Here is a 12,730-nt window from a genome sequence, read left to right as displayed (position 1 = left end):
GTTGTTTACAAAATATTTCATTTATGTAGTCCAATATCATAATATATATTAACTTTTGCAGAATAAGTAATCAAGTATATAGTATATGTGTAAAACGCTCTTGCTTGAATACAAACTTAATAAAGTTGTTAATGCATTGGAATATTTCTTTTTTTTTTGCACACAATGATGGAAATGATTGGCTGGGATGGTGGGCACTTCCAATAGTTTCGTATTTTAATGTAAAATCCGTTTTTCTTTTTCTGTATCATTCTTAAATTTAGATTGAGTTCAGTTCGGACTCCCATGTAGAACATTTACTAGGAAACGAACATACTATAAATGAAATATATTTTAATACTTTTTGGTTGTTTTTCTTTATTCGCCAGGATCGAGTTCAATAGAGTAGAGCTTGTTAAAAACTTTTTGGTTAAGAAATACAGTACATATTTTTTGTCGATATACTCGTAGGTTCTAGTCTGAAGTCTGAACACAAAATAAAGTTAACTAGGTACACTGAATTTTTTTGATAAAAAATTGTAATAATTTATTTTGTGATTATTTTATTTATTAGTTTAAAAAATCGAAGATGTTAAACAAAATTAATATAGATTTTATTTGATTAGATTTTGGATAAAAAAGTAACTTGTTCTAGTAAAAAATGTTATAAAATTTGTAGTTATAGATTTTACTAAATTAGATTTTTAAAATTTTAGATGTTAAATTTTTAATAATATTTTTTATTCACATATCAATTAGTTTAGATTCGAATCGATTTTATTTACTTTTGTAGATTTTATTTAATTTTATAGATTTAATTTGATATGTTAACAATATTTTTATTTATTAATAATTAATAAAGATTAATTAATTAATTAAAATTTACTAATAACAAATGAATGTAATTTTGTACATAGGTTAATTTTATATTTGTATTTCCCAATTAATATAGTATACTATATTTTAATAAAGATTATATATATAATGCTACTATTTTTTAGGTTTGAGTAAACAAACTTGAGAATAATCTCGAAACGGCATCGTCTGACTTTTGTATTGAACCAATCTATGCAAGTGCGCACACAAGTTGACGTTGCTGGTATTTTTTTATCTTTTTACACGTGACACTTTTCTATCGTTAAACAGTAACAATTTTATACCAGGGTGGCAGGATTAAACAAATTTACACTAATTTGCTCAGTGTGACAATTTATTTTCTAAAAATGCTGAAACAATATTGTACGACGATATCTGGATAAAGCTTTTCACCTGTCATTTCCCCTTTTTAAAAAAAATATATATATTTAAGATTCCCAGTTTGATAACGATTACATTCTAATCCAGTTTATATCCATAGTAAAAAAATTCACTTAGGAGATAAGAACACCGACATATATGCCTAATTCATAATGGAATTAAAAAGTTTAGTAAGATAAAAACAAATTTAGAAATAAAGTCTAATAAGGGATTCAAAGAATCGATCCAAATACGAAAGCGCTATTATTATTAAATGAATTTATGTTTTCCCAATGTGTGTGCCTATCTCCCAACCTAACCCCCTAATTAAGTTCGCATTAACACGTCGGTTAAGCATATAACGATTTTACCCATTAGTATACGAATATCCAATTCAACTTGTAATATTAAAACAAGTTTAACATTGCAAAACCAGATAACAAGGCGTACGATACTGTATGTCTTTTTCATCAACTTGTCCTTTTTAAAATAAAAATAATAATAATAAGAATATCGTATCAAACTAGGTACGTAGGATTATCTATATGTAATAATGTAGAATGGTACAAAAAGGTACCAAAATTGTATCTATTTAATATGATTCTATTATTTTTTTTTTTATAAATAGAAATAGTGATCTTTAAGGTAATTTCATGATTTTAGGAGACAAACAAATGAATAGTAGTTATTTGTTTATAATCTTTTTTATTTTTGAACGAAGTTATTTGTTTATAATCATGTGCACTTATGCTAGACTATTTGAGTTAATTGAATAAAACTCTAGAAACTGTGGCCACTTGTTGTATAGAATATCCAAACAATTAGCAATTTGACATCGCAACTTGATAGTAGTTATTCAAAGGCTGTGTGCGACAAAACAATTAAAATTTAGTGATATATAAAAAAATAATAATGCGTTATATAAAATTAATATATAGTTAATTTTTAGACATAACCAGAGCTTATTTGTACGGATAAGTAATGATAATTATAATTAACAGCTACAAATCACCCCCTTAGTCGCAAACAACACGTGATGACGCAATCATATAGTATTAAGAAGTGGGAAACAGCATACAAACCCTTTACTTCTGTTGTACTTTGAATAAATCAAATTTCGTACATAGTTTTTTTTTTGGTTAGAGAATCTAAAGTTCTAAACTAAAATACATAATAGTAATTAAATAAGATTTGAAAAGGTGTTGTCGACATGAAATCGGATTCTACTATGTTCTTTTCCTTTTTTAATGCTAGCTACTATATAAGTATGAACTAAGCCAAAACAAAAACAACTAATTAAACCATTAATTTATCTAACTCATAATGTAAGACAAACGACATAAACGTTGCATCTTTGAGATTCTTAATTTATAGTACTATATTATACTTTATGTTGATTACTCGATTCATTGTATCTACCACGGTGTTTAATATTTTTGATATATGAATGAAAAAGAATTCCGATTTGGGTTCTTACTAATTAGGTAACGTGTTTTAACTTTATTTAACAAATTATAATCTCATATATATATATATATATATATATATTTAAACTAATCTGTAAATACATGCAAAGGCTCAATCTTATTAAACATTCACACAAGTACTGAAAATCAAAGTCTACTATGGAGTTCTACAACTTGTGGTATATATGTATATATATAAACAAATATTAATACTTGTAAAACTTTTGATTGGACAAAAAAGAACTATTTGATGAACAATATTGCATATAAACTATTTGATGAAAATAGTATTGAAAATGTATATACAAAAAAAACAATCGTTTTGATATAACAGAGAGAAAAGTTCTATTCAGTCATATTTAAAAATTAAAATACGCAACTGAAAATTTTAATTTGAAACTTAGGCGCTTTCGAATTGAAGAATTTGTGTAGCCATTCGAAGTTCTAACCATATATATACGGCATCATTATGATCCTTGTGTTTTTTTCCATCACATCAAACTATATGGATATTTCAATCTCTATTAATTAAGTCAGACAATTTTTCAAGTTAGAAGACCGCATGCATATCAAGAAAATCCAAGGTTTTTGAAAATTATCATTTTCTAGATGTTCTCGCCTTGACCAAGTCTCAAAAGCAAAGAAAACTTAATCTACTATCTGATCTGATTAAATCTTTATTTACTAAAAGTTACCAACGAAAATGAAATAGTAATGCTAAAGTTCTGTTCTTTTTTTTTTTTTTTTTTTTCCGTGATTATGTTAGGTCGAAATGCAAAGTTTACGTTTTAAAACGTAGATTTTTCATTCCAATTTCTTATAAAGGTATAAACCAGAAGTATTCTTAATAACAACCCAAAGACATCCAAAGACACGAGTGGAGAGATCTTAATCCTTTATATATTATTCAAATCCCTTTACATCTATGAGATGTGAGATCTTTTCTCTACACGCTCCCTCGAGATGATGACTCTTTTAGCCATTAATCTCGACAGAATCCATCACTCCCCTCGAGATAATGCTCTCTATTTTTTAGCTAGCTCGATGGAATTGGGCCTTCCTTTGGGTCATCAATTAATGGGGTAATCGGGCCTCTATCCGGGTCAGACTAGTTAACGGGCCAGCGTGTGTAGGCTCTGATATCATGTTAAATTCGGGCTTTACTGTGGGCTTCCAACTCAAAACTAATTGACAATAAGTGGATTTTTCAACTCGAAATGCAAAGTTTACGTTTTAAAACGTAGATTTTTCATTCCAATTTCTTATAACGGTATAAACCAGAAGTATTCTTAATAACAACCCAAAGACATCCAAAGACACGAGTGGAGAGATCTTAATCCTTTATATATTATTCAAATCCCTTTACATCTATGAGATGTGAGATCTTTTCTCTACACCTTTTATATATTACTCAAGTCTCTTTATATCTATTAGATGTGAAATTTTCTCTAGAAAGACTTTAACCTTTTTTATATTACTCAAGTCCCTTTACATCTGTTAGATGTGAGATTTTCTCTCCACAAACACATTAATGATACATCACATTCACATACATATTGTGAAACGACATAAGGTAGTTTAGGAAAGGACATAAGTTAGTTTCACATATCTTCTTCTTCTCCTATTTGGATTTGGGCATCGACTTTAAAATAAAAGACACAAAAAAAACTAAGATGACTAACACGTGGCAGAATATGGCTGACTTTGCCTAAAGAAAGTCATAAAACACTCAACACCGACAAGTCAACCACTATTTTATTTTGTTCAAACAAAATCCAAATATAGTCAACAGTCAAACTAAAAATATCACATCATATTTAATGATAAGTACCAAGTATTATTAATAGATTCTTTTAGCAACAACATTCCATAAAATCCTTATGCTTCCGTATCATTTACGTACTTTATAACCCGTATCGACCACATTTCTATTTTCAGCCGCCAAAGTAACAGTAGACATATATATACACAGAGAGTAGTTTGATGAAATGTTTTGATGAAATGTGACAAAACTATAACTATAGTAGAACCTCCATAAATTAATAACTTCTACAAATTAATAAATTTCTCCAGTCCCAAATTAGAATTAGTGTAATTTTGGACATTATTCGATAAAATAATAAATTAATAATTTTTTTAAAAATCCCATGTAAAAATATGGTCCTATCAATATCATAAATTAATAATCAAATAAACTAGTATATATATATATCTAAGAATATTTAGTAAAATATGAATATATTGTTGTTTGTTTGTTCTTGAATTTGTATTCTTGTTGGAGAACATCTCTAATCTTTCTGACTGCATCAAAAACTTTTGGTGTTGTCTTCTCAAATCGCATCCAAAAATTGTACAGAATTTTTGACGCGATAATTGCTTCCTTATGTGTATCTGGTTCTAAAGGTATCGTCATATCTTCTTCAACTTCATCATCACTTTGAAAAATAGTAGCAGCAATTTTTTCTAAACTCTAAATTTCTGATAAAAAAATCCTCTTCATAAATTAATAAAATTTCATGGTCTCAACCTTATTAATTTATAGAGGTTCTATTGTATATCTCTTTCGAGACATTTGATAGCATTAGAAGGATATATAATAGATTGAATGACTATTTGTAAGGATGACAAGTGCATTAATATAAAAAAGACAAAAAGTTGCAAATTTCTTCTAACCAAATTCTCAGTGCTGCAGAATCAAGAAACAGAGACAATATGTAGATACCGGCCAAAATGGGCCTGTATAGTACTCTTTTGGGCCACTCAGGTTTTTTTTTGGGCCACTCAGCTAAGTTCGTAATTTCTTAGTTTATTCAAAAGGAATATCCCACTATTGAATGAAGGTCAGTGTTGGAGACAGACGCAGAGGTGGAAGCTTAGTGCTTAGATAGTTTGATGGGACATTCTTTTCACTTCCAGGTTTGGGTATAAGAAAGTGGTCTTTGAGATCGACTCCACAGAGTTGGTAAAGGCATTCTCGGCGGGAGGAGTATGGCCTTTGCTTTATCAAGAACCTGCTTTATTAACCTGAAGACTTCAAGTTGGTGTTTCTACCCAAGAGGAGGAAATGAAGCGGTAGATCAGAGTAGTAAGGGAACTTTTTTTTCCAATAAGAATTATGACCTTAGGCTTTACTCTTTTGTGCAACATTGAGTTCAATCTTATGTAGAAGTTGTGTTGAGCCAAAATAAAAACATATTTGTGGCTCTTCCAAACGTGTTTTAACTACAGCATTCGAAAATACTACGTCTACAGGCAAATTAATAATCTCTTAACTCAAGAATAGCCTTGAACGAAATCAATTTCTCAAACAAGAAAGATAACAGAGAAACTCACATATATTTTTTTTTGAAAAAAAATTAAAGTTCTTTATCATAAAAGATTACAGATTGAAACTCCTCTTCTGTAATATTCAAAAGAGATCAGAAATATTCAATTAAAGAATAATTTGACAAATCTTTTCTCTCACCACCAAAGAACAAAACAAATAGACAACAACCTTCTTTTTTTTCATCTATATCTACAACACATTCTTGCAAAAATAACAATCACGTAACAAAATTAATTTCTTTTTTCTTTTTCTTTTTCATCATCTAATGAACACAATGAAGGAGTCTTTTAGAGGTAAACAATATCTCTCGTACCTCTCTTGATCCGTGGGAATTAAACCTTTTCCACCAATTGATCCATCAATCAAATCACAAGCAGTCTAACCCGCATATCTCGAGAATAGGACCACCTTTCGCCACAAACGGATTAACCCGAACCCAAAGAAGTGTAAGAATAGAGGCGAGGAGGATCGACCAGACAACAATAATGGTCGGCATTCTATCTTGTTTCCCAAGCAAACCTTTAAGGAATGGGTAAAGATGAATGATGACCCAAAGTGCAAAGAACAATCTCCCGAAAAGCGGTCCCCAAGAGTCATATCCGTTGCTGATGGCATCAGAGATTCCAACTATGACTCCGATGACGTTTATGATGAGAAGAGTCGTTGGAGGGATGAGAAGAGAAGTCCATTTGAAGAGGTAAAGGTCAGAGAACTCGCCGTCATCAGCTGCTTTTGATGTGACTGTGAAGTTAGTGTCCACACCAGCAAGAACCTTGAGGAGACCTTGGAAGAGAGCAAATAGATGCGCAGAAACGCCACCAATGACCCAAAACTGTTCGTTTCTCCACCAATCATCGATCCCAACTTTGCCCCATTGCATCTCAAGTATACCCGTTACTGCAATCGACGTGAAGAGCGCCATGAAGAGGATACTCGCATAGTTGCTAATCTGCAAAAAGAAGGAACAAGAACCGTTTTCCAGTCTTAAACACACAACTTTGGAATAAAGATTCAAACTTTGAGAGCTCAAGATGATATTTTTACCCTGAGGACGACGAATTCACTCAAAACATAGAATAAAGATGGTCATACTTTGAGGACTTAAGAAGATTGTTTTACCTCGGGAACAATAAATTTTCCGGTGAGAAGACATATGGCGGGGAGAGAACAGTAGACAATGAGTGGGAGAGAGGTCCATGGGTAAACCACGGAGTTAATGTAGGACAACCTCTCAAGCCATTTCAAACCACCTCCATAACCATACCAAATAGGACAATGCCTACTCAAGAAAATCTCAACTGACCCAAGCGCCCATCGAAGAACTTGATGGAGACGATCTGAAAGATTGATTGGAGCTGATCCTTTGAAAGCCGCTAACTTAGGTGTACAATAAACAGACCTCCAACCATGAGAATGCATCTTGAAACCCGTAAGAATATCTTCTGTAACAGAACCGTAGATCCACCCGATCTGAGAATAATTTTCACAAGGGTCATCATCAAAGTCAAGTATTGATTGCATAAACACAACAAAGGTTTAAAACAACCGGCTGCTTTACCTCTTTTCCCCATTCGGTTTTATCTTCATATCCACAACTAATGACTTGGATGGCTTCCTTAAGCAGACAAGCTGGGCTTGCGTTTCTAGCCATCCCACCATGCTCCATACGAGCAGATGCAACAAAAACGGGAGACTGCCCAAATTTCTTCTCCAACTTCAATTGCATCGCCTCGGTTGATTGTTCTACATTAGAGCCTAGTGTTACAAAATATATTAGTAAACCACCAAATGCCGAAAGAACTTATAACAAACAGGATTAGTATTATACCTTTAGTGATGCGGCCCTCTTCAATATTTTCTAGTGCGTGAATCTGCTTCGACGCTTCCCTATTCTTCTTCTTCTTATCCGCAGCCACTGTCTTAGCTTTACGGTTCTTTCTTGAACCACAACACATGAAACACCATTTTGGCCAGCAATTGCATGTCTTACGTGGGGCCTTCTTCTTCTTCGGTGCATCAAAGCCATAAAGTGCTTGCCTCCTGAAAACACAACCTGTCCCGACGTATATAGGCCCTTGTAGCCCATCCAAACCTTTCATATTGATCTGTAAATAAAGATTCATTAGTTGGAAATATTTAGACATCTCAAGATATACAATAAGAAAGTGGTTGATGGACTTACATCGAAGAACACAACATTGCGATTTGAGTATCGATCGTGCCTATCAATCCCATCGAATCTTTGAGGGAATTGAACATAACAGATTTTCTTTCCTGACTGAGGATCCATCATGAAACACATTGCTTCTCTAAGAGCTTTGCTATTGTTGATGTAGTGATCACAATCGACATTCAGAAGGTAAGGAGCATTTGATAGAACCCCCGAGACTCGAATCTTCAACAATTTTGTGTAGATGAATGAAGAGTTAGGAACCATTCCAATAAATGGGCAATGCATATATGAAATTTGCAAAGAAAAATTTTTAGAGGTTTAAAAAGTAGATCATTTACCAGAGAATTCATAGCTCCAGCCTTCTTATGGTGATCAAATCCGGGTCTCTTCTCACGAGAAACATAAACTAATCGAGGCAACTCATTGTTTTCGACATCACGAACACCGTCACTTCCAAGGAACACCTTTGACAAGAAAACCAGTAAGGTTTAGTTATAAAGCACAACAACTAGAAAGGTTTTTCGGAAATAAGAAGCATTTGAAACTCACCTGAATCATGCCGGGATGATCTCGCACACTATTACCGGGCCAAGGTGTACCGTCTTGCATAGTCCAACCATCCTCAGGCACTTTCTGTGCTGTCGCCACTAAAGCATTGATTTTTACCTTGAATTCTTCATAATCTCTCTGCCAAAACCAGTTAAAACACACAATCTTTCAAATCAGTTTACAAAGCCACAATCCCCTTTTATAAGAGCCCATATAACATAAGATCCTTTACTCATGAAAAGTAAATTTCTAGCAAAAATCAAAAAGACCGAAACTTTGTCATCAAATCAAATTTATAAAGAAGAAAGAACTAGTAACCTTCATGGCTCGCCGCTCCCTGACAAATGCGGGATGGACTTTATTCTTCAAGTAGTCCATTTTATGGCAGAAATACCATTCAGGAGCACGAGGCTCGATACAGTATTTCTTACAGAAAGGAACCCATTTCCTTGCGAATTCCGCAGTCTCAGAAAGAGCTTCGAAAGTTAGCATGGCAGCACCATCATCAGATACATAACAAGCAACCTTATCGACAGGATAATCAACCGCAAGAATAGACAAGACAGTATTTGCAGTAATAAGCGGAGGCTCTTTCAATGGATCCACTGTACTGACAAATACGTCCACAGGGGATAGTCCGGACGGTTTCCCTTCTTTCTCATATCTGCAATTAAAAAAGTTGATTATTCCCAAATACAAAGTTTTGATATTTCAAAGTGTAATAATTGCCCACAAGATTCAAGTACCTTAATGAGAGTCGGTCCAAGTATGTTTCTCGCTCAATCGGGTACCATTTAGGGAACTGATCAAGAACCCATGAAACCGCAAACCATATCTCACATATAACAGAAATAAGCCACAAGGCGTATGCATCTTTGACAGGGTGAAGAATACGGTAGTGAAAGAAGAGACCAAGAATCACAAGACGTAGAACAATTAACATCCGGTATGGATTAATCTTGCTAGATTTGATTGGTATCTTCCTAGACAATGGCTGCCTTCCCTCATCCATCCTGAAAAAAGGAAAAAAAGAGAAAAGAAAGAAGATAAGCTTCATAGATATGATTGCAATGGAACATGCCATAAACCAAAGTTTTCGTTTTCTTAGTCTTACATTGGGAAATCAGCATCATCGCCATCTTCAAAATCAGGATCTCCTTCATGCTTAACCACCTGAAGTTTCTCATTCTGCTTTCTCTTCCATTCCTCCATCCGATCTTTCCAAGCCACACTTCCATAACCATAAACCGCAAGATCTTTCTGAGGTACCATAGGTCTTGGATGTGCTGCAATTGGACAAAGCAATGAAAACGAAATCTCGGTAACCATAGACAAATAAACACAGTTTTGCAGTCAAATACTAAACTTAAATCGAAAAATATTTACCAGCGACGGTCGGATCAGCAAGAGAAACCGGATGAACTCTATTGCCATGACCACCAAGTGAAGGAGGAACAATAAGAGCATGTCTATCAGAAGAAATCTCAACGTCCTGTAATAACACACAAGAGAAATCTGAGAGAGACTGTAGAAAAAGTTACTGAAGATGGGTTATACAATGTGGATAAATTATTCGACTTTTTACCTCGTCGCCATAAGTCAGCAATGGAATCTGAGAGCCAGGTGGAGCTGAATCAAGATCAGACTGTGGGAAACCAGAGGTGCGACGAGAGATTGACATATTTTCAGAAACCTGATCAAATCCCATCCCATTGCTCCCATACTCAAACTCATTGTCTAAATCATCAATGTCATCTTCCTCTTCATCACCTTCAACCCTAGGACTTCCTAATAAAAGAAGAACATAGAAAAAAAAGAAAAAAAAATCAGCAAATCTTTAAACATTGGCAAACAAAAAACTAAAAAAAACAAATCGCTAAAACAAACCTTTAAGACGTTTGTAACGGGTTTTGCATTGTGGACAAGCTTTATTGCCCTCTCGTCTTTCATACTCATAGCAAGGTCTACACACAGGGAACGCACATTCATTACACGCCACAAAGGGCTCTCCACCCACAGTTAATTCGATCTCGTCTCTGCAGATTTGACATGTCTGTCCACTCAGCTCTTGCACTGATCTTATCTGCACATGAGTTTAAAAAAAAAAAAAATCAGATCACAGTGAAACTTTATCAAACACTATTAACTAAAGAATCAAGTTGGATCTCACACCAGATTCACTACTGAATATAATCGCGATTGAAGAAATCACTTAATTGGGAGAAATCAGAAAAGAATGCAGAATTAAGACAAGTCAAAATCCGCAAAAAAAAAAAAAAAATCATTCCCACCGACACAAACAACTCTTGATAAAATTAGCTACAAAGGTATACTAGTTACTAAAAACCCCTAAATCTTAATTGATTACCACAGGTCAAGCCCAGATCCAGAAGAAGAAGAAAAAAAGTGAAAAAGTCAGAGACTTTTTGCACAGAGATTGAGAAACCTAGATCAGATTAAAGAAAGAAGGAAATAGGGAACAATGGAGGTGAATCTTACTCTGGCATTCTCATCGGCATTAATGAGAACAAACTCATTCCTGTTGTGAGAACCGGCGATTAAACGACCACCGGTGTTCATATTTGGTCTGAACACAGACGGGCTACACTATTTTGGGATTTCACAGATCGATTTGAAATGGCTGAACTCAGTAAAGCTTGATTCTTAGAGATCCAGAGACCATAACAACAACAGAGGATGATACTACCCTCTCTCTCTCTCTCTCTCTCTCTCTCACAGAGGCAAATCGGATTCTTAATAAAAAAAAACACAGACTTTGATGGAAGAAAACACAGATGAAGGGGAAAGGGGGAATAGTGAGGGAGTATTGTAGAAATGGTGAATGGTATTGATTCAGCAGCAAGCCACAACCTTTATTTTTTTTTTTTTCTTTTTTTTCTTTGTGTATGGTTGGCCTCTCTCTCTCTCTCTTTTCTCTGAAAGTGCACACAGTCACAGAAATAAAGGATGATGATTCAAGAGCGAGATAGAGAGAGAGAGTCAATGGTGGAGAGAGAGAGAGAGAGAGAGAGAGAGAGAACGCAAGCTGCTGCGAAATAATGATAAAGAGGGTAAGTAAAAAAAAAAAGTAAGTAAGGCCAATTTTTTTATTTTTAAGAAACGCGTGAGACGACGATGAAGATAATTTAATTAAGTGAGTGTGATTAGTTAACTTAAATGGTGTGAGTTAATTAAAGGCAAATTATGTAGAGTGAGGAAAAAAAAAACAAAGTATAACAACCCGAAGACGATTATTTTTTAACCAAAATTAGAGATAATTAATTACAATTAATTTTGTTATGTGGGAGCAGTAAATAGAATGTGGGACCCATTAAACCGGTGTATATCTCTCCTCCACTCCACTTGTTGTCTAATTTTTTTTTTTTTTTTTTTAAAAACTTACTTATAAAACTTCCAAAACTTACATTATTAGCCATCACATACTACTAATTAACTTCTTTATTTTTCTTCTTCCTGGTAATGTGCATTGAATCACATCTAACATTTATTTTGTCTCTATATTTTATCTCTTTTCTTTTTGTTACAAAAAAACCATTAATTTATATGGTTTCAAAGTAGTGATATCAAATCTAGTTTGGATGGTTTTTTTTTTAATACCTTTTTAGTTTATATCATATACGGTTTTTATTATGTATTTAATCTTGAATTCTTTTAACATAAAAAATGGTAATTTAGTTTTAACAAAAAATCAGTTCAATTTTGTATCTTTTCTTCTGGATTAGCCAAATTTTCTCTATTAAGTATTAACCACTCTAACCCAATTCATAGCCGAGGCCCGAGAGACTGTATTTTATTCCTTAGAATATTATTCTCTTTTAAAATTATTTGTCTGCGTAGACTCACGTTCTTGTAACATGTGCAAGAAAATAATACTACTACACTTGTTTTTTCTTTCTTCATAATAATACACTTGTTATGAAGTAACTTAATGTAAGAATAATAATAATAAAAATTGCTACGATCAAGTTCTTAGGTTAT

At 33.4% G+C, this 12,730-nt stretch overlaps 1 protein-coding gene across 1 annotated transcript; it reads right to left on the bottom strand.

Annotated features, from left to right (window-relative positions):
• Nucleotides 1-6,294: 6,294 nt before the first annotated feature.
• Nucleotides 6,295-11,897, bottom strand: LOC104762636 (cellulose synthase A catalytic subunit 6 [UDP-forming]). Its single transcript, XM_010485966.3, has 14 exons — nt 11,231-11,897; nt 10,619-10,814; nt 10,317-10,519; nt 10,118-10,223; nt 9,846-10,017; nt 9,478-9,744; nt 9,050-9,395; nt 8,732-8,869; nt 8,521-8,646; nt 8,192-8,404; nt 7,838-8,114; nt 7,568-7,764; nt 7,129-7,479; nt 6,295-6,958 (listed from the first exon to the last, which is right to left on the bottom strand). The coding sequence occupies exons 1-14, from the start codon at nt 11,309-11,311 to the stop codon at nt 6,377-6,379; spliced, it is 3,255 nt and encodes a 1,084-aa protein (XP_010484268.1). The 5' UTR covers nt 11,312-11,897; the 3' UTR covers nt 6,295-6,376.
• Nucleotides 11,898-12,730: the final 833 nt, after the last annotated feature.

Source organism: Camelina sativa, chromosome 18 (assembly GCF_030686135.1).
Source record: "Camelina sativa cultivar CO46 ecotype springtype chromosome 18, ASM3068613v1".
NCBI classification, from domain to species: domain Eukaryota; kingdom Viridiplantae; phylum Streptophyta; class Magnoliopsida; order Brassicales; family Brassicaceae; genus Camelina; species Camelina sativa.
The sequence above is the reverse complement of the archived record's forward strand: the minus strand, read 5'-3'. Positions and strand labels throughout refer to the sequence as shown.